The 22,624-nt window shown below is 37.2% G+C and overlaps 2 protein-coding genes across 11 annotated transcripts in view; one reads left to right on the top strand and one right to left on the bottom strand.

Annotated features, from left to right (window-relative positions):
- Window positions 1-22,624, bottom strand: part of CASK (calcium/calmodulin dependent serine protein kinase) — a 190,436-nt gene that overhangs the window by 92,286 nt on the left and 75,526 nt on the right. For all 10 annotated transcript variants that reach the window (XM_088068968.1, XM_088068969.1, XM_088068970.1 and 7 more), the window contains exons 3-5: window positions 18,024-18,129; window positions 11,456-11,533; window positions 10,080-10,152 (exon numbers count right to left, since the gene is read on the bottom strand). In XM_088068968.1, the coding sequence (XP_087925094.1) occupies window positions 10,080-10,152; window positions 11,456-11,533; window positions 18,024-18,129 (257 nt within the window). The remainder of the gene's footprint in view (window positions 1-10,079; window positions 10,153-11,455; window positions 11,534-18,023; window positions 18,130-22,624) is intronic.
- On the top strand, window positions 2,470-4,779 carry GPR82 (G protein-coupled receptor 82). The gene is made up of 2 exons (XM_088051921.1): window positions 2,470-2,526; window positions 3,707-4,779. Exon 2 carries the CDS (start codon window positions 3,736-3,738, stop codon window positions 4,777-4,779), a length of 1,044 nt encoding a protein of 347 aa, XP_087908047.1. The 5' UTR covers window positions 2,470-2,526; window positions 3,707-3,735.

The following is a 22,624-nucleotide window of genomic DNA, read 5'->3' as shown; positions in this document are numbered from 1 at the left end:
ATCCTCCCTCCCAGCCCACTGCAGAAGAAGTAAGTGAACGTGAGTGATTTAGGTGCTTTCTGGGATAAAACCACAACCACATACTTTGGCATCCAGATACCAGCAGATTTGATCAGAGTGTGTCAGACAAAGCAGGAGGGAGCACCAGACAGGGAGGTCTGTTCTTCAGCACAGCAGTCACAAGAACAAGAGGGGGAAGAGGTAAAAATCATAAACAAGTTTTCTCACTTTTACCCTTCTGATTCTCCTCCTCATCCCACTGAGGGGGAGTGAGTGGCTGTGTGGGCTCACCTGCCTACCAGGGTTAAACCACAACATCAACTTTCATTTTTGCACTGAAAATATAAGTAATTATGGTTTTAACTTGCAAACTGGTGTTTCTGAGGGCAGATAAATAGCAATTATTTTGATAACACAACATGGAAACATTTAATGGCGTCACTTTCCTTACAACACTGGTCAATGAAACCATAAAAGAGGAGTGCAACTTATGTCACTGAAAAACAAGTAAGAATCACATTATTCCAGAACTGGAAGTTCACAAATGGAAGCTTTAGTTTGATGCTCTGACAGCACATAACAGGCTGTGAGAGAGAGTGTCAAAGCCTTGTTGAAGTCGAGGAATTTCACCACTGAGAATTTCCTGGGTTTTGTGTTTTTAGGGCCAGAAAACAAGCTGTCTGCATATAATGATGAAATGCAACATATGCTACCTTATTGGCAATATAAAATCTAGTACATGTATAAATTAAGAGTGAACATGGTTTGAGAATAGAGAAAATATAAATCATTGAGGTGAATGATGCACATAAAAAAAAATTATGAAGAACTTAAGGGTGAATGGCATATAAAAATGTGTGTTCTATTTGAGTATCTTCAAATACATTTTAGATAAAACACCATTTTTAAGTTAGGTGAATGGAAATAGACTACTAAAAGAATAAGGAAGGTGCTTGCTACAGCTTAGAACCCATTGTAACTGTATTCCTGGGACAGGTGGCATTTTTAAAAACTTGTAATACCTCATTACATTGCTATTGCTCTCAGTAATCCATTACAAAATAAAGTCTAATAGACTCTAATTCATTACAACAATCTATTATCATATAATAATGTAGAAAAAAAATGTAGCAGTTATCTCTTACAGCATGAGTTATTATCATTAAATTATAAATATTACAGGCAACAGTCAATAACCAACCAAATAATAATAGTAATTTAAAAAAACCTGCTAACTGGAATTGTTCACACCACTCTCAGTAACTTTACAGGATATGCATTCTTGTATCTAAACCTCAGTGGAACACCAACCACAGTAACAAGGAATTCTAACATTAATTAAGAAACTATTAAACATGTAATAAATGCAAAATACTCTCTGTTAGAATGATTTTTAATATAACTATACATTCAAAAGCGGAAAACAAGGTATAATTAAATTTAACAAGAACTAGAATTAAAGTACATGAAAACTAATTACAGCTTTACAGCCTAATTACTAATATTCCACAGCATAAATGTAATTGCAAATGAGTTTGGCTATGAATTCAGAATAGGAAGCCAGCTTACATGTCCATTATTTTAGTAGAAAAATTAGTAATAATGAGACTGAACAATGATAACAGGTCATGAGATGAATTCTCATAGTCCATGTTTAAACAAAGCCAAACCAGCAAAACAAGAACCTTACCAGACTTCTGTTCTCATAAAGGAACTTATTTATAGGTGTTGAAAAGCCTTATCTTACAACCACAGACGTACAAGAAAGCAGAAAACCCAAAAGTCTCAACTTCTGCAGAGCTAAACAGAGTTTGACCTGTGATCATTCCTATGCTGTGGAGGAAGGAAACTGTCCTGTGTGTAACTCTGGCTGATTTGTGTAAAATGCACTTCTTGGACACTGAGTCCATTTTCCCTGCCGGAACCCTTGGATGCATCAGCTGTAAATTGCTTCCACAAAACCCAACACCTGAGCAGACAGAAGAGGTGTGTCCATTTGGTCATTCATGCAAGCACAGACACAGACACAGCACTACTGCACAGGGGCTTTGGGAACAGACAGCTTGGTGATGGCTCATGATGCTCAAGAGCTGTTAAATCTCACTGAAAAGACAAGTTTTAAGGCATAAAATAGCAGCAGGATGGAAAGTGGGCAGTCCTAAAGAGAACCCCTCCACCCCTCCAAAGAGGGAAGCACTATATAAAGGATTGCAAGGTGTTTCTGTGCTGTACCTAAGGACTGTTACAGCTGCTCTTCTATTCTATCTCTTTTTTTTCCTTAATGGAGCTGATCCTGACTTAATTTTTTTGGACAGACATCACCTTTTCTGAACTTTAAATGCCTACCTGCCTCCTGACATTGTAAAAGGAAAGTGTACACTCTGTAAACCTACTTATGTCAGAGATAAATTTTTAACTGTACTCCAGATTCCAGTGCCATCATTTTCACTGCAGCAGTGGAGATAAAACAGACACCAGACAGAAATATTTCCTCTCGGCAAAGGAAGGTGCCTGCAGCTTGTATAGGTAAGCTTAAAATTACAACTTCTTTTTTTTACCTGATGAAATTTGGTCAATGATACAAAAATTTTCATTAGACTGCTAAAATGAGTAAATTCAGCAGCAACTTTATTCATTTAACTCATTATAATAAAATAATTTAATACGTTTTAGTTCAACAATACATATGGAACTTAGTGTAGGCTAAAATGCAAGAGCTGTGAAAGTTAGGTTAATTTGCAAGTTTGTCAAACACCACATACAGCACAGTTTTTTTGCTTGGTGTCTGGGCTTTTTATCATTCCTACACTGAATCCTCTTTAGCATCTGAGTTCATTTGCTTACAGTTTTTTAAACAAGAATATTATCAATCTGTGTTTGAAATCGTATTTTTTTCCATTTGATTTGATATGAAAAAAAAAGCTAACTAGGATACACTCCACTAAAACATGTATGCATATGTATGCATACAGCAGTAACAAATCTCCATTACAGGCTTGTAAGCTGCAATGTCAGTTTTTACAGAGTCATTGCACAGACCTTTCATTTCTTATTTTCAGTTTGGAAATTGAGAAAAGACTGAAAAACTAACTTGGAAAAAATTAATGTACTGCAGTTTTTAACAAGCATTTTATATGCTAAAAATCACAGACTGAGTTGCTAAGTATTGCTGAGTTGTACATCTGACATTTAAGCTGTGATAAAGTAACACCATATACAGACATGAGCACAGAATAAATACAGTGAGAATAAATAAACAGCAAGATTCTTGCAGCATACAGACCAATTTGTAGTTAAATGGAGGTACAGACACTCTTCTGCATTTCTGGAATTAAAGTAATTCTTTGCCCTTAATTTGTTTATTTAATCTTAAATGGTCTGTAAGTGGTTTCCAAATTAGGTTACAGATGTTTCAGAAGACTGAGAAATAAACCAAGATCACAGAAGATATTACCAGACCTTAGCTTGAACCTTCAGCTTCCCAATTTATTTCATTAGATTCTATGCACATAAAAGCTTTGAGATTTAACTTCTCTTCATGAAATTTCAGTGGAAGAGAATGCCCAAAGTGTAACTTCATGTAAACTTAAGGTAACAGCATCAAAGGAACACTGGAAAGTTGGGGAGACAAAGAAACAGCTGAGATAAGAGCAAAGAGATGTTAGATGCACATTACAGAAATATTAATTTTTAAATTGCGTTTCAGCTCTGAGCACTCAAGAAACACTGCCATAAATGAACAATTCATCGTGTCTTCAGCCATCGCCAGCTACCACCGTAGCTCTCCCCATCATCTACTCCTGCCTCCTTCCCCCTGGAATCTTTGGAAACATTCTGGCCGCCTGGATATTTTCACGGAAAGCGCCCACCCGAAGGACACAGTACATTTACCTGGCCAACCTCGTGGCTGCAAATCTGCTGGTTTGCAGCACCATGCCCTTCCTGGCTGCCTACTTTGTGGACGGGCACCGCTGGCCCTACGGCTCGGTGGCGTGCAGGATCGCCCATCACCTGGGGACGCTGGTGATGCACGTCAGCATGTACGTGACCATCGCCATCCTGTGCTCCATCGCCCTCAGCCAGTACGCCACGCTGAAGAGGAACAGCGGCACACAACAGTCCCCAGCTCTCCCAGGAAACCTCCACGGGCACCTGCTGCACAAGTTCCGGCGGCCAAAATTCGCTAAATATTTGTGCGTGGTTATCTGGCTGATTGTGATGTGCATAACGGTCACAGCCATCACGTACAACGTCCAGGAGAGGGCTCCTGCGGAGTTCCCCACGTGCTACAACATCAGGGTAGAAGCTGGTGAACGTCCTGCAATGATTGCAGGTTCCCTTGCCACTGTGTGCTTCTTTCTGTCTTTTATGACCGTTTTGTGGTCGTACTATTCTCTTACCAGACATCTGAGCAGAATACAAAAAAATACCTGTATTGGAGAAAAACATCTAATTTACAGAACAGTGAAAAGAAACATTCTTGTCATCCAGATGATATTAACTGTCTGCTTTCTTCCACACCATATTTTTAGGCCAATTTTCTATGCACTGCTTACAGATAATGACTGTCCAAGGTTAAACTATCTAGTGGAAATTAAAAATTTCCTTACTTGTCTTGCTGCTGCTAAAAGCAGTTTAGATCCAGTTATAACCCTTCTGTTGGATAAAACATTTAAGAGAAGTCTTTATGGCCTGTTTACAAAATCCACACCAGAACATCAAAAAGGTAACGATGATACTTTCACTGAAATGGGAAGGCATATGGAAAGATTTTCATAGACTGTAAATAATAATAAACAAATTCTAACTACCTTTAGGCAGGCTTTGATATAAAATGGTAAATATTTAAATAAAATGGTAACATACTGTATTTTCTTTTCATATAATCTTACTTGCTACACCAACATTAGCCATAATAAATCCAATGTGTTTACCCAAACTAATCCAAGGAGTTTGTACAGTGAACAGTGTAATACCCATTCATCCACGTAATACAAAAGACATTTTACATTTGACCTATGGACAGCTCCTTTTACCTAAAAGAGTCAAGGAAGAAGCCAAAATCTAGGCTGAAGTTGAGGACCCATGTCTCTCTTGTTATCAGTAGGTGTTCTGGACACAGGTTCCCTTTACAAGAATACTGAACAAAGCACAGACACTTTCCTTGGGATGGCTGAACCATAACTGTGCTACACATCCAGTGGCCAAGTAACTGCAGCAGGACAGAACTGAGCAGTCCAAGTTTTGCAGATGGCAAAGTGCTGCTGGCAGGAATGGTTTTAGATCATCAGCTGCAAGTCTGGGTGAGCACTACCAAAGTGCTCTTCTAATTTGCACAGACACAAACTCAAACCAAACCACTTCTGTCCTTTCCTGAAGTACATTTCATAGGGAATGTAGCTGCAGCTATCTCAGCACAATGCCTGCCTGGGGTTGCTTCTCTAAACACAGTTTTTGAGGCCACCATAGGCTGAAGTCATTCCTTCTACACTTTCCTAGTCATAATCACTTGTTCCCCATTGCTTATCAAAAAGGCAAGAAAATGAATGAAACTTTGAGAACTATTAATCAAATATAACTTTGTGACAGACTGTGAGCAAGATCCCACTCCAACACTTCTAAATAGCCCCAAAACATGACATATGCCCGACTTTTTTCCTAGATAATCTGCCCAAGATGATGTCCTGTAAAGTTCTTATATGCATCAAAGCTTTTCTTGCTTCAAATAGTGAAAAAACTTTTGTGCAGTACAGGCAATTTGAGAAACTACAAATTGAGTCCTGCACTGGTCTAGCATTTGACAGAAAAGTTAATGGAGGAAAAATCCCCCAAAATTTAAAGGCATGAGGGAGAGTAAGAGAAACACTACAGCAAAACACAGCTCATGTGGCAAACTTCTTGCATTGCTTAGACATGCTGGTGCCAAAATCAGAAGTTAGCAGGTGACACATGAATTGTTTAATAAAAACAATAAAACAATTCACTTCTACTGCAGTGAGCACAAAATCATAAGGCAAATAGGCACAGCACCTGGTTTGCAAAGCAGGTTAGAGACCACAAGTATCTCTCAAATTTTTGGTTAAGCCATTCAAATGTGCTGCATGGGAAGCCTGCTCATTGATCAGAAGACATGAGTTTTTTGACTGTGTGAGCAAATGACTGAAACATATAAACTTAGTGACCAGAAAGTTTGTAAATGTTCAACTCCAGACAGGCCAAGCAGAATAAATATGCTTCTCAGAAAATCTGCTTTGGAACATACTAACAGGTCAATAGGAAAAAGGCTGGACAAAACAAGCATGGGGACCTTGAGACAGGAAGCAGAGGCACAGGAGTGAAAATAAACAGGGGGAAAAGAGCACTGCCTGAAGAAACACTGAGAAAAAGTACTGAAAGTTTTGCTTTTGTAGTCTCTTGTCCATTGAATGAGGAAGTGTTCCTCAGAAAAAAATGTGGCCAGGTAGGACACTTCAACTGCACCTCTGATAGTGATTTTGCAGCCTTAATCACTTTGCAACAATTCAATATGTAACAAAATCCTCACCAAGACGTTAATACTGGATCTCAAGGATCTAGTAAGTTCTAGCAAATACAAAAAAAAAAATTATTACTGAATGTCCCCAGAAAGTGTAAAAGAAGTTTCAAAGTGAAAAGAGTGGAAGGAAAGTAACATGCAACAGATTTCTTGTTTTGGGTATTCAAAGATTGAAACAGGAAGATCGTCTTAAAGAATAGATTCCACTCTGGCTATCTTTTAAATAGTCAGTATAAAGTTACATAAACACACATAAACATATATATACTACTTTTACTCATTTTTAGATATGCCTAAAAGCAGAAGTGTAAGAGTATTGAAGTCTACCAGCAAAATCTGAAATGCTGAACTACAAGCAGCTCAGGCAATGAAAGACAGAAGTGGTAACTGAGTGCACTCTCAGAATTTGTGTCACAGGTTAAGTTCTGTACAGTGCAAAAATCACCATGCAAATCTATCCACAGATCAAGTCTCAGGTCACCTGGACCAACTCAGATGTGTATAAGACACACAGTGCAGAGAATAATTCTTGGTCCCATTCCTTGCAAAAACTCCCTGGTTTTGACTCCCAGTCACAGAACTACTGAACATTCATTAATCTTAATGACAGAGAAGGCAGAATACGTGCATTTTTGCTTTAGCAGGCTTATCTATTTAGATTATCACATATAAGAAACAAGCATTCATACCTACTAAGATAAAGCCATAATGAAAACTTTGGAAGTCTGCATTTTGCTGACAGGCTCACTCTGACCCCATCTGCACACCAGTCTTCTAATCAGTAACACATACAGATACTCAAACTACATGGAAATCAGAACAAAGCTAGAGTGCTTGGAATGAATTAAGGAAAAAAACCCAGCAATTAAAGATCTTGATGTGATTAAATTATTCTTACATCCGTTATATTAAAAGGTATTTTTGTAACAGGGTTTTTGCAACTATGGAAAGTTCTACATAACAATAGAGGCTCACAAAAGATTGCAAAACCTCTTGATGTTTTACTGATAAAAACCATTCTGAGAAAGTTTCTGCAAAAAAAAAGCCAGTAACAAATGGTACTCAAATTGAGGCAAGAGTTTTACAAGAAAAGACAAGAATCTCATTTCAGACCCACATCTCTCCCCCTTCCCTTTTGTTGTTCTCTTACATAAAGATTTCTCTGTACACAAACTGCTCTGTAATAACATTTGGTAATGGAAAAGATTCCCTTTCAATGCTGCTACTTTCAACAGCCACCACTGGGTATCCCTGACACAGCATGGTTATGACAGAATAAAAGGAATGGCTGAGTCCTCTATCAGTAGGTTGGCTGAACAGGAACAAATATTGTGGTGAGGGAAAAAGTTCTTGACATTTGCATTTCTGATTCTCAGCTGTCTTGAGTTTTCTACCTTCCTGCATCTTCTGTTTTCCTTACCATATCCAGCTGCCAAGCACTGCAGGATCACATTAACTGAGGGTGAAGCAAATGTGCAATTGTCACTGATTATAAAGCCTTTAAGCAATGGTGAAGGGGGTCAAATGATGTGCACAGGATCAAGAAACACCTGGTCTCACAGAGCAGTGAGAGCAATTAGGACAAGTACAGGTCATCTTGTGAAGGCTTTCACATTTTGATTCTGTTATCAGAAGTGAATGTGGGGCACAGGGAGTTTGTCCCAGACTGGAGTCACTTGGAAAAGTCAGGTGAAGTTTCTGGCAACAGACAACAGCAAACTTGAATTCTGTCTACCCTAAACTGCCTAACTTTCTAATCAGACAGGAGCTAAGGGAGTACAAAACCAGCTGAAAGACACCTAAACCTTACATGGGCGATAGGGTGCTGATTTTCCTGTGCAGCAGAAAACAACCAAGCCATTTCACATTTCAAAATAACATTCACAGAAAGTCTAAAAGGGAGAAAAATGTAGCCTGACTGTATCAGCCTTACAGATTTTATTAAAGCACTTTCATCCATTCGTAATTTCTAAAGAGGTCATTTAGTCTACTTCCTTTCAAAACAATGTCTACAGTGACATCTAGAGCCTGGATACTGCAGTTAGTTTAATGTGTTCTACTCCCAAGCCCTACAGCTCTGCACTGCTTTTGCCAAAACAAAACTTGCTTTACACTGCTTTAGACTGATACCTCAGACATTTTTCCTAACCCATGTAATTTGAACGGGTTCATTTATAAGGATATAAAAAAAACCCTGTGATTCTGAGGTTCTAAGAGGCAGGATAAGCACTGAAATAAATTCCCACTTTACCCTTAGTGAAATGGGCCTCCCTCAGAGGCCCTTGAAGCTAAAACTTGGTTTTTGTTTTCAAGAATATGGTCCAAGAAAGACAGATGGAGGTTTCATGAAGACACAGCAACATCAAGGTGAGGTTAATTTTGAAATTCATTTGGTACCAAAACCAAACAATTGAAAGTACCTAGAATCATCAATACAGAACAAGATGAGATATTCTACCAGCAATTAAGAGCCCATTTTTAGAATCTGTTTTAAGAAATGACTATTAAAACATGAAACTTAAAGTGTGTTACATAATAACCTTGATTTTAAAAGGAAGGAGTAGGAGGCTGGGAATAGTCTGTAATGTCTGGATACAGAAGACCAAACGACTCCTTATAAAAAACACCAGTTCAATGTCTGTACTCTTTCCCCTCGCAGGTCACCTGCAGGAGTTTGAACACAGTAAACACTCTCTCAATCTTCTCTATTAACTAAAATCCAAGAGTCACTTCTCAAACTGCACCATAAGAGCTTGCTAGAATTTTCCTTAATTCCTACAGTGCTTGACTCTCTTTGGGTGAAACCAAACTCTTGGAGCAGTGGGAATAGCTTCTTAAGGCAATGACATTAACAAAAAATATGCATATTCAAATTGAAGAGAGTCAAGTGGGTTAAAACTCCCAGACTGCTACATTAAAGTACTTTGGGATAAACTACATCCATAAATATCCATAGAAACAGTACAAAGTTTACCAGATCAAAAACAATATGTACACACACTGGTCTTAAACACTGCATTTCTCCTCACAAACTTATTTATATTAAAGAAGTTTTCATAATAATAAATGTTTATTGGACTATCTCCAAGAAGTAGATAATATTACTAATACTGTAGCATTTAAGTGTGTGCATCTCTATGAAATCTTAGTGTGAATGAAGGCTGTCATTATGCTTTCAAATTGATGCCAATAAACTACCAATTCTAGTTTAATTTATGCAATTAATTTATATACACATTTTCCTAACAAGAAAAAAATGCAAGCAGATTCCATATGAATATTCAAAAACTAGAAATTAAACTGACTTTCAAAGCAAGTTGTAATCAAATGCATGCATAATTTGTGAATACAGACCTCCTAAATGTTCTGTATTGATGGAATTAGGGTGGGATTTAATCTTACATGACACAGTAAGAGTAAAGAAACACTCAGCAAATAGAGATTCCTCTTCTATAGCTCCTCCCTTCTCTAAACTACAGAAATTGAAATTCAGTAGTTTGCATTATTATGGTGGAGAAAAAAAAAAGTAATTAAGCCCCCTTACCTTCACATCTCTGTGAATTATATTATTATCATGACAGTAACGTAGAGCTTCCAGTATCTGTCTCATGTAATGACTGAAAAAACAAACACATTATGCATGACAAACCTGCAGGAAAAACTACTAAAAACACATTTAACAATCTAAGTTTTAAGAGTCTAACTGTATAAAATTAATCAACCAATTTAACCTCAAACATACAGAATTCAATAGAATGGAGTTTATGCTTATAATAATACAATCTAAAGTTTGAGAATTATTCTGATTGAAGCTGAGGGAAATTAGAAAAGAAAAATCAGTGTTTTTCAGGTTTTTGTAAAGGTTTCGAATGTTCAATAATTCTGCTTGATATGACAAGGAAGTCAGGGACCCTCCACTTTTTTTTTAGCAACAAAACACAAAAGAAAAAAGAAAGAAAAAAGTGAGTATCAGTGCCTAATTTATCTGGAAAAGGACTGCACCAAGGTCTTGGGTTGCTTGATGCAGACTGGAGAGCAACCTCTTTCTCCACTGTGTCCCCAGGATGCCCTAACAGATCACTGACCACAGCAGAGCCAACACATCCAACAGCATCCTGTGCTGCATCAGAGCATTCCTGTGGGCTAGGAGAGGCAATCCTCGTCCTCTGGAGGCTCCAGCTGGTTAAAGGCAATGTTTTTTTCCATAGGAACGTAACAATGCACTGGATCAAGCTGCTCAGAAGGCTGTGTAATCTCCCTCCTTGGAGGTATTCTAGACCCCACTGGACAAAGCCTTGAGCAACACGACACAGATACTGTGCAGACCCTGCCTGGAGCAGCAGGTTGAAATACAGACATTGATGTCTGTCCAACCTGGTTTCTGTGATGCTAGAAAATCTACAATGTTGAGAAAAGCAAAGAAAGAATTCTGCAGGCTCTGGGCTCAACTGTCAAGCCACTAGGACAGTGGGTTTCATTACCCTTTTGCAATCTTATAGATTCTTTCATCTTAGTTAATCACATAAGTGAAAAGGTGAAGTGACCATAAATACAGTGATACATAAGAAAGAAAAAACCAAACCAACTCCATCTAAAAAGACCAGTAAAATTCTCACCCTGTCAGGCAAGTCACTTAATGCCATCATATGAGAGATCCATAAAGGCAAACACAGCCAATTAGGTATTGGATGTGAAATACAGTTTTACTCAGTAATTTCATCCAAATCTGTAACTAGTAAATGGCAAAATGCTCCAAAATTCTACTTTGATTGTGCTAATTATTGCAGTAAACATCTAGAGTGTGGAAACAGAATTATTTATAGTACTCCAACTTTCAACTTTTAGCTAACAGATTGTACAACAGTATATTCCATTCTTTTCTATTTATCCTGAGGGATTAATTAAAATTATAATAAATACCTGGCTACAGCCTCGCTGTAGACAAATCCAGCATCTGCTCTCTTCACAATTTCAAAACACAGGTCTGCTCCATCCATACTGCGGGTAAAAAGAGGCAAAAATGCTTAAAACTGATAACTATAATCAATTTCATAAAAATGCTTAAATAAAATCTATATATTTCCCTTACACAAATCTTATATAAAGTACTCTAGCTACAAGTACAGTGCATTACTCACTAAAACAGTATTTAATGGGTAATCTAATAGAAAATGGTTTGCCACAGGTTAACCATTTTATGTCCCTCCAGTCATGTAGCAGTTCTCTTAAAGCATTACCAATACCAAACATTTACTTTATTGCTTAAACTGCTCATTGAACAAGGTGTGCAAGAAAAGTCAATGCCCTGCAAAATGGACACTGCAATTTAACAATTAGCTTCTGATATTAGGTTAAGTGTGTTCTTATAAGCATTACAAGTGCAACTCTATACTAATGAGTGCAGTGATAAAAAAATGTTATTCAATTTGAATTTTAAATGAAGACTTAAAAAAATATTCTATACAGCACTCTTGCCAGTTGGCATTCTCCTCTGGATAATTAAGCAGCCAAGAGGCAATTTTACAGCTCACAGACACCTGAGAACACTGACAGTCCACAAACTGTATCACCAGCTCTGAAATTTGATACCATTTTCCTCTACTCCCTCATCTTTCTGAACACCTAACTTCCCACAATGAGCAGCATAACACTTTAGATGCAGATATATTCATAGACCTTAGTCTGAAATTAGGCTGCCATTTCTATAAAATGAAAGCAGCCTGCTGCTGCCCTCCTTTTCCCTCTCCTAAAAGGACCTAAGGCAGATTGGTATCTAAAAATGTTCACAGCCTGATGGGGCAAGAAGGAGTAACAAGAGTTAACAGGAACAATAGAAATCACATAACTCATGTTTAATAAAGCACTTGCAAGAATATTGAATGTAACATTACATTCTCAGCCTTCACACCTTTTCTTTTTACTCACAAAGAATCAAGGGGGGGAAAACCCCAAAAGGCAGAATTTCCAGGGCATCTGAACAGCCAACATCCCCAGGGCTGTTTCAGTAAGCCATTGAGAATACCATCATCACTTCTGCTTTGTTACATACCTGCAATGCCAAACTTCTGCTCAGGGAGTCACAAGCCATGTGCAGAAGCGTTAATTCCCAAATAAATCCCAAAGGTCTCCCTCATGCAAAATACACTGTCATGTGGATAGAGCACTGACAACTAGAAAAGGGACTGGTGACCAGAAGAAAAGCACACTGAAGATTGCAAAGAACTCCATATTGCCAAACCACATCTGCTATTCACTGCATCAATATGCATTCATCTGTAGGTTTTTTTCCCAGCAGTTTTCCCGACGCCAGGTCCACATACAGGGCTAAGTATCACTCAGAGAATATCACAGAGATCATACAGCAGCTATGGTGCAGGTTCACTGAGAGTAGCATAAACCTGGAATTCATGGTCTCATTGGAAAAAATCCCTCATGTCAACCTCTCAACCCTTTCTCAAATGTAGAATGTACAAAATATATGATCAGCAACCGAAAATAAGGATATGTCATTCTCATGAAGCAGCAGAACCCTTTAGAAGACTAATTATCTGTACTTTGTAACAAGGCAGTGAAATTAAAGATCCAGAGGCACTGAAGCTTTTTAGCAGCATCAATAGTTTCTGAGACACGGAGGGAGGAGTGTAATGTTTTTACATTAACTTTTCTATTTTACAAGGTGTTTATAATCAGCATGGTCTTTAACATGTATTTCTACATCCCACTTACAGATGCCAGCATTTCCCATTGAAATTTTGTATCAGTAAGTGCCAGTCTGAATTTCTTCTTGGCAAATATGTTTGAAAGTTTTACTCCATTAAGATGAACTCTATTGGCTTACCAAGCACAAATATGAGTCAGGTGTATTTTAACACTTGACTTCAATTCACTTTTTTTTTCAAGACAAAATCTTTTCTTTAAGGAGTAGATTTTGATGTGTAAAGAGGGCTTGTGTCACTCCGTGTGATACAATATATTTAATACATGATATTGAATTTTACCTGAAAATCATGAGACTTTTGTCTAGCTGAGGCTGAAAAAAAGGCAGAGTCAACCTCAGTTATAAGAAATCCCAGAAAATTCAGTGAACCAACAGACTAAAAACTCATCAATAGCTCAAGCACTTACAAGATGACTTTGCAGAAACTGAAAGCCTTGTATGATATAAGAGCAATAAAGTTTTAGAATACTGATAGAATGGAAGTTCAGGAAGTCTCAAGGCTTTGCAACTATCAGCATAAGCATGTGAAAACCACAAAAATAATAAAAAAATAAGTTAAAATCCACTGAAGTAAACATACAAATATATTCATGCTGAAGGTACGACTGGATGATGCAAAAAAATTTGGGAAAAATCAGAACAGTTGTAACCTGAGAGAATTCCCTGACACCAGTAGAGGGAGCTCATGGAAGGGACATGAACTGTCCAGGACCAATGTATTTTAAATATATATATATACATACACAGTAGTAAATATAAATATTTATGTATGTATGTACACAGAAATCTGCTCTGACACCAGCAGTGACTGAAGAACAGACAGCACACTGCATAAGAGATCTGTGTTTTCATACTGGGGTATGATAGCTGTGAATTTGCAGACCTAATAGGATGTGGCCTACAACTTAATTTATTTATGAAGAATGAGAAAGCTTTAGAAACAGTGCTAAAATTTAGGGAAGTAAATTATTACTTAATAAAAATAAGATAAAAAATTCAGAGATGACATGCTGCTCATAATTGAGTTACTGAGTTTTGTACCATGCATGTTCAAGGCGTGTGCATGATGGCATTTTCCCCTTCAATGGGACAGTTTTTCTATACTTGTCATCTTCACTTACCTCAAATAAGCCAACTGCAACTCTGTTAACTACTGCTATTATGAATTTGAGATTTTAAACCTGAAACATTTTTACATGTTAGCTACATTTAACAGCAAAGCTATATGCATACAACTATATTTATATTTAAATAAGCTATTTATATATCCTAACTGCTAAATCTTAACAGATCACTTCTTCTAATGTCCCAAGATACAAATCTCTCTTAGAATGCACCAAGAAAAACAAACCCACCTATGTACAGTGGTGAGACAATATTCTGCAAATGACCAGACAGCAAGACATTTGGAATGCACTCACTGCTCCTGTATCTGAGCTCTTCAGCATGGAAATACTCTCAACTCCATATGTACTGAGGATAAACTGAAAATAATGTACTCATAAGTCTTAAATCTAGTTTTCAGACCCTTCAAAATGAGTATTTGCTTTCTTTAAGAAATATTCCAAGTAGCTGTGACCCTTCTCAAAGTATTCTCACTGATAGGGAAAAATGTAATAAGCAATAGAGTATATTAAGTGACATCTGTATACCAAATAAATCCAGGAGATTTTTGGGGGACCTCATCAGTCTCTACAAATGCCTGAAAGGGGTTGTAGCCAGGTCAGGGTTGGTTTGTTCTTTCAGGTAACAAAAGCAATCAGAAAAGGTGAAATGGCCTCAATTTGTGCTAGGGGAGGTTTACATTGGATAGCAGTAAAGATTTCTTCACTGAGAGGGTTGTGAAGCATGAGAACAGAATGCCCAGGTTAATGGTGTAGCCATCATCCCCAGGGTTATTTAAAAGATGTGTAGATGTGAAGTTCAGGGATGTGGTTTAGTGGTGGACTTGGCACTGCTGGGTTAATGGTTGGACTCGATGATCTTATGGGGTCTTTTCCAACCTAAATGACCCCATGATTCGATACAGCTGCCAGCAAATAACACCAAGAATGGGAAAGAAAATTGCAACTCTATTACAGAGAGTAGAACTGGCCCTTCTCAGCTGTAAGGTGTCTCCAGAGCCTCCAAGGGATCATTTCCTTCAGGGTAAAGAGTCCCTCTGGGGGGCAGCTGAGATGTTTGTGAGGGAAATCGTTTTGCACAGGCAGATCTTCTCTCATCGGTAATGCAGTAACAATGCATTACAAATGCGTTTATTTTTATAAATACTTTTAAAATAATATTTTCACCTTAGCAATAAGACCTCCTGGGATAGGGTCTGCTTCTTATTCTACACATACACTTTGTCTCTTATGAGCACCTGCTTCACTGCAGTTTATTACAGCAGCACCGTGCAGCCTATTAATCTGAGATATAGGCCATTCTAGAGAGCACTTGAGTTTGTGTATGAGTAAGGGGTTCAAAACAGAGCTCGTTTTTTGGGTGTTAAACCTCATTGCTACTGTTCATCAGTGCTTCAATGAATCACGGTTTGATTTTTAAAATGTGTATTTTCACAAAAGCTTTCAAAATTGGGCACAAATTGTACATTTTCCCGAGTGCTTCAACCAGTTGCTACCAGGTACATGCTACATTTTCTTATTTCACTTGTACTTTTCCTGTATCAGTAGGTTTGGCAAGATTCAGGGTCCTCCCCCTAGCAGCTGCCCCATGCAGCTCACAGCCTATGAAACCACAGTGAACTGATGCATCATTTACGTACGAATTGATGGCACAAAGTTTTAGGTTTGGTCATTCCATGCATTTCATCTGCTGGACCTGCCTTGGTTTTCATGTAAATCACCTGCCAGCCCACAAATCACCCATCACAGCTGGGTTTATGTCTCCTCTCTAGATCTGTGTTGTCTTCCCCTTCAGTCACCTCAGAGTAACCAGACCCTATGAAATGTATTTTATTGCTGTAGACAGAAATTTGCTGTGAATCAGTTGAGCTGCTTACAATAACAGCATAATGAACAGAAAGCAGTATGGGGGGAAATGAATTACATGTACAGAGATGCTTTTCTGCCAACTCCAAGTTTGTTTTTGTGGTCACAGTTACAGAGTGTGCCCCTAACTGCTCAGACCCAGTCTCACTCCACACAAACACCAGTCTGCTACTGAATCACTTTACCAAAGCATCCCCTCCAGCACAACAACACATCCTGCCACAGCTCTTTTATTCCCTCCCACATTTTGAGCACAGGTGTTCCCACTGCCACATTTTCTATCAGGGCTACAAAAGACTGACGATTGTTATGTACAAAGGAGACAAGGACATACATATGATAAACAATCATCATCCCTCAAATAATTTAGCTTTGTAATTCCTTCTTTCATGTGGCCTGAAGTCAGGTGCAGTATTTGTGTAGTAATTCTAATTGTTCAGACTTGCTTTTTATATATACAAACATAAATTATAATAGGGTTGCCATTAAAAAATAATTACTGCTTTTGTCTCATATTTCTGAGCTATGAGCATGGTAAAAATAGAAGCAAACCCTTTTTTTTCCATTTCAAAATCTTGTTAATTATCTGAGTATGACTACCCAAGGTATATATAATTATTTCATAATAGGGTAATTAAAGTCCCTTAGTTCATGCTTTGGGATTTTCAAAATAAAAAGCAAAGTCAGTATTGAATCAAAATGTAAAGCACAAAACAATTATTTCACAAAACTGTAAGTTTATAAACTCATCTAAAAAACACAGAAGACTTGCAAACAACAATTTTCTGCTTTACCTAATGTTTTTGTTGTGGCTTTTCTACTACCAAAATGGTAAAACATGTCAAAATGTGGTATTTTTTATGTGGACATCTCAAATCAAATTCTTGGCTCTAGTGGGCAAAGCAGTTTTACCTAACAAGCCAGTATGATGTGGTTACTCCAACATCACCAGCTCAAATCCATCAGAAAACATAATGGAGGAGGATCAGAGGAATTTAAGAGGTACAAATACATATGCCCAGACTGACTAAGAATGATTATCTAGGGAGCATAAAAAGAAGAGCTGGTAGGAAGAGAAGATCAAAGAAAGAATATGCACAAAAGATAATTTCACATGTCTGGTTCTATCCTTCCCATTCAGATAAAACCTAACTCAGGAAGAACTAATAATTTTCTCTCAAAGAAAGAATGTGGTAATTTTGGGGCTGCCCCCTTCTTTGTTTCTTGATGTTGAATAAAAATACATGTCCATTGCTGAAAAGTTTTGTTTTGTTCCCTCTTACAACTGAACTCTTGCATTCAAATTTCCAAAACAAATGTTTTAGACAAAAGCCTCTTTTCATATATTGTGAACAGGTATATTGATTTAGAGGAATACTTAAATAGACTAATAATCTTGCTTTCTTATCTAATAATGGAAAAGCAGTGCTAAAGAAACAACAGCATGGAAAAAATAAAGAAAATTTTACAGCTGCAACAAAATACCCCCAAGTTACCCAAAGATGACAAAGATCTACCAGCAGATTTTCAACTTGTCCTCTTAGCCTGAAGCCATCAAAAAAGGTTATGCCTGTCTTTAGAAAGCCCTGGTGTTCACCACTTAGACAGGGGGACAACTTTCTTTTTTTATTTGGGACAACCTGGACTTGCCAGAAATAACTATTTTCAAAGCACTCAAGACCTCTGAGCTACAAAACCTACAGGTGTGAGCAGACATTCTTTTAGGATTTTATTTAGCAAATGACAACACAGAAAGGTAGAATCAAGGAGAGAAACTTACAACTCAAAGACCATATAAAGCATTCCATCTGAGCTGTATGTCTCCAACAGTTCAACAATGTGAGGATGCTTCAGCATGTGACAAATACTGGCTTCTCTCTTCAGATCTGTGGAAGATAAGAAGGTAGTTGCAGATTAGCTATACATTCAAGCTGTTTAGAACACAATGTTTGGAAAGACATAAACATTTGAACTTTCTAATAAATTCATTAATCTTTACAAAGAACACTGAGAAGATTATATTTAATTATGCTTAATTCAAATACACACATATCTCTCAAAACTTAACAGATTCTTGAATTCACATACTAATAGATCTCCTTGGTCATAGCCTGAAGAACTCTACAGAAGTAAGTTCCTTTAACGTACAGCTGCAAACTACACTGAGATTTTCATCCTAAATATTTAACAACACTGCAGAATCACCTCCAAATGCAGAAGACAAGACTTTCACCACACTAGAGAATGATTAATAACTGGAGGTGCCTACTCTAAATCCTCTGCTCAAAGCAAGGTGAACTGGAGCAGATTGTGCAGGCCCACACCCAGCTGAGCTCTGAACATGTCCAGGTGTGGAAACTCCACAACCTGCCCAGAAAACTCACACCAGTTCCTGATCATCCTCATAAGCAAAGAAGTATTTTTCTTATGCTTAAATTTCTTGCAGTTTACTTCTTTAATACTATTTATTTTAAAGTCACATTATATGAAATGACACTAACATAAATTTTAATAAGCATATATTAGTTTGCATCTCTGCTCTAGAGAAGAGTGAATAAAGCAGGAAAGAGCTGCAACTAAAAGAAGAGCAGAAACCACTCTAAAATATCTCAAAGCTTGAGAAATTTTGTTTTAAACAACACTCCTTTTCTGATCACAAATCAATCTTTCTGCAGATAAAGAAATGCAAAAAAAATCAGACTACACTGAATTAATTTTCTTTCTTCTTTGTTGAAACTATTTGTATTTTTATTATTTAATCATCCTTAAACTTTTTTTTTCTTTTAACTTATCTACTTGTACTCTAGAAAGATATTTCTAGATAAAATCTTGAATGAATAGCTTTGATGATAATTTGGTAAGTGAGGAAAACATCAGTCTGAATTCTGAAGCAGAAATTTTCTATTCTCTTTCCATACAATTGATCATTGCTCAAGAATGACCTACACATGCCTTTATGGAGAAATAAAAATATGAGAATATTTACCATATAATTGGGCTCCACTAGAAAGAAATTTAAAATGCACTATTTTTACATGTGCCCTCCTACATTCTTCACATGAATCAATTATACTGAAATATGCAAGCGCCAAGATGAACATTCTTTTATGTGAAGCATTTAACAGGTAACTCAGATTTATGCTAGACTCTGGATCTTTCAACCATCTATAAATTCAGATGAAAAGCTGAGAGTTTGGAAATGACTGAATTTCAATCCAAGAAAGATGTTCAGATTCACAAAATGCAAATTTTGTTACCAGAACTTTCATATTATGCTTGCATTACATTTCCCCTCCCTCACAACCTTGCAAATACAATCTAAAAGCAAAATGACAGAGCAATCCTTTAGAAACCATCATGTAATGGCACCTTAGGAAGTGCAAGCAGAACTGCGAACAGAAATATCATTCAGTGATGCAGACAAATTTTGATAAATTAATGTAAAATTTGGCCTTTATTTGTCCATCTATTTATGCAGATGAAATTCTACAACCTAAGAAAATAGCAGCATGTCTTTCACTATGGAAAATACATTATCAGTTCTTACACCACCTTAATGCAGAATTACAACTAAAGCCACACTGTAGCTTTCCCTTCCATCATAATAGGCAATGATTTGACACTAAATGGTTCCCCATCCCTTTCCAGGCAGAGAGGTTCACTCAAGTACACATCCAGTCCTTCCTAACCAGGATCAGTGATGAGCACACAGAGGAGGAGCAGTGTAAGAGAAAGAAAAACTGTGATTCTGTGAATGACTATGATCTTCAGAAAACAGGCAGCTTTTCTTTTGTCTCTTGCTTTATAACAACTTTAATGCCACCACACTTATCAAATGGTATTGGATAAGTATTGGTGGCATCCAATATCTATTTCAGATGGAAAGTCAAGTAAAAATATCCAACAGGAAATTACAGGAAAATTCTGCTTTATTTACAGGCAAAAATTGTGTTCAAAATAGTTTATTTTGGCTGCTCCCTTTATTAATATTTTGTGGGCTTTATTTGAAAGGAATTAGAACTGAAAGGAAGAAAGTATACAGTGCCATTTCCCTCATTCCTCTGTGTAATATTGGATGAGTTCAACAATTGCTCACAGACTGAGCACCAGCACAAGAGGAGGGAGAAACAAAGCGGAAAATAAAATCTCCAAACAGGAAAACAAATGAACAGAAGTTACAGAACAAGGACTTTTATGACTAAGGGGTCTTGGGGCTAAGAGCAGAACAAAGTCCTATTTTAAACACAGCAGGGACTTGTTCAACAGTAGGCCTATTAAGAAAAAGAAAATAAGGTATAAAGAGAGAGACAAGTACATACCACACTGATTCAACAAAGCCACAGGGCAGGAAAGAGATGATGGATTCTGAAGTACATTTGGACCGTGACCCAAGGGTCAAAATAAGTCATGCTTAAGACCAGTAAAAAGGAAAGGGGAGGAGGACGAAAGGCAGAGATGACACATACGTTTCACTGTTTTCACTTGAAAAAAATTACATCAGCATCTACTCAGTCCTTTATCAAATGTTTTTTCCAGACCGAATGAAATTTTACCTCTGCAGGTTCAAGAGGTAAATAAAATCCCAAGTACCCACAGACACCATTCCAATTTTAAATGCAATACAAACCCAAACAGATGTTTGGTTGCAGCAGGTGATTGAGGATTTCCTGAGAAAAATCCCATTATTATCGTATTATTATCTGTGTTATCATTCAGCATAAAACATTGTATGAACAATTTGCTACCTTCTGTTAAGTTTTCTAAACCTCTGCTGAGTATTTGAGACATGTGTAGTAATAAAGGTCCCAGACACACATCCCATATTCAAATTAGCCTTTCATATTCCAGACACCTACAAAAGATTCAAGACAACTCTAGAATCTGCCAGTGGAGTAAGCTGCCTTTAAGAGGTGATGTGTCATTTACCAATGTGGGTCATATGCCCCATATTTACAGCAGTCTCCTTCACTAGTAAACAAAATTCAGCTGGAGGAACATAACCCCTGAGGCAAGACAAGGTCGTGGAATCTAAACCAAACTCATCCTTTACTGGCTGGACTATTTAACTTCATTTGAATCCCTTCTGAACCCTTCATCTATTCATTTTTCTCTTCTTGATATGGCTGAAGAAATTACTTTCTGGTTCATTCTTTAAGCCTTCCCTGTCAGCATTTTTTTCAAAATTAAACATAATTGACAACAGTAATAATAAATAGAACTGCAAGTTTTAAAAGCACAAGCTTTAGAAGTTTCACTGCCAGCTGCATGAAAGGTATTGTCCCACAACCAGGAACAGGGAAAAAGACTTGTGTTCCACACAGGCTCATACTTTCCATCATAATCTGAAAAGCATTTACAAGCTATCCTTTTACACAACTGTTACCAGTAAATGTTCCAGAATTTCAGTCTGTTTACAAAACTTTGAGGTTTTTTTTAGCAACTGGAGACATGTCAAAGTTACCATTTTAGACCTGGCTAAATATTTAGAGAGGCATCAAAGTTGTTAAAATGGCAGGAAAGTTCAGACTACAGTAACAGAAAAATGTTCAAAGATGGAAAAGGGAATTCTCAGCCATAATCACCACACAGAGAAAATGCAGCCTCGTGTGTGGACAGCAACACTGAAAGTGAATTGCTGGAAGCACAAAAAAAGTTAACTGCTCTATGTAATTGCACAGAAAGATATATATCTTTGATAGAAAACATAAAACATGAGTATCACTTAAAATTCCCATGGGAATTAACAACCTAATATCCTACACATCTCTAACAATTCTGGCAAATGCCTAATTTCCTTTCAAAATCTGATAACCAAGGTTCTAAAACATCTCAAATATTGAACATATTTTCAAAGTATGTTCATGGAAGAATTAGATGATCTCTAGCAGCCTACATGATAGCACCATTTTGTTATTTTAAAAGTGACATGCACAGACTGTAGCAGCCCCATCTTTTTTTGGGACAGACAGCTCCAAGTTTCTTAGCAAGATAGAAGACACATGTCATTTTTATGTATACACAATTAATTTTTATACATACACCATTCTGATTTTCCAGGTTCAGTCCCTTAAAGGATTAGTTTTCCAGCCACAGCTTGGGTATGACAGTATTTTGAAAGGAAGTATCTGCATCAGTAAGCTTCTTGCTTAAAATGCTTCTATGTGTTTTGTACACCAAGATATGATTATATGTAATTTAAATAGAAGTGACAGTACTAAGTTTTAAAGGGTAATCAATACGCTTTGTTCACTTCGTTATGCCATTCTCACCAATCACCCTTTGGTGAGCATCATGGAGAAGCTCCTGACCACCCAAATGGAATTTTTCCAGAAACAGCTGAACTGAATTGTGTGCCTTGGAAATGTGCCTGATGCACAGCCT

Source organism: Pseudopodoces humilis, chromosome 2 (genome assembly GCF_049639895.1).
Source record: "Pseudopodoces humilis isolate 2021_Gansu_Grassland_sample_001 chromosome 2, ASM4963989v1, whole genome shotgun sequence".
Classification (NCBI taxonomy): domain Eukaryota; kingdom Metazoa; phylum Chordata; class Aves; order Passeriformes; family Paridae; genus Pseudopodoces; species Pseudopodoces humilis.
This window is presented reverse-complemented; position numbering and strand designations above follow the sequence as displayed.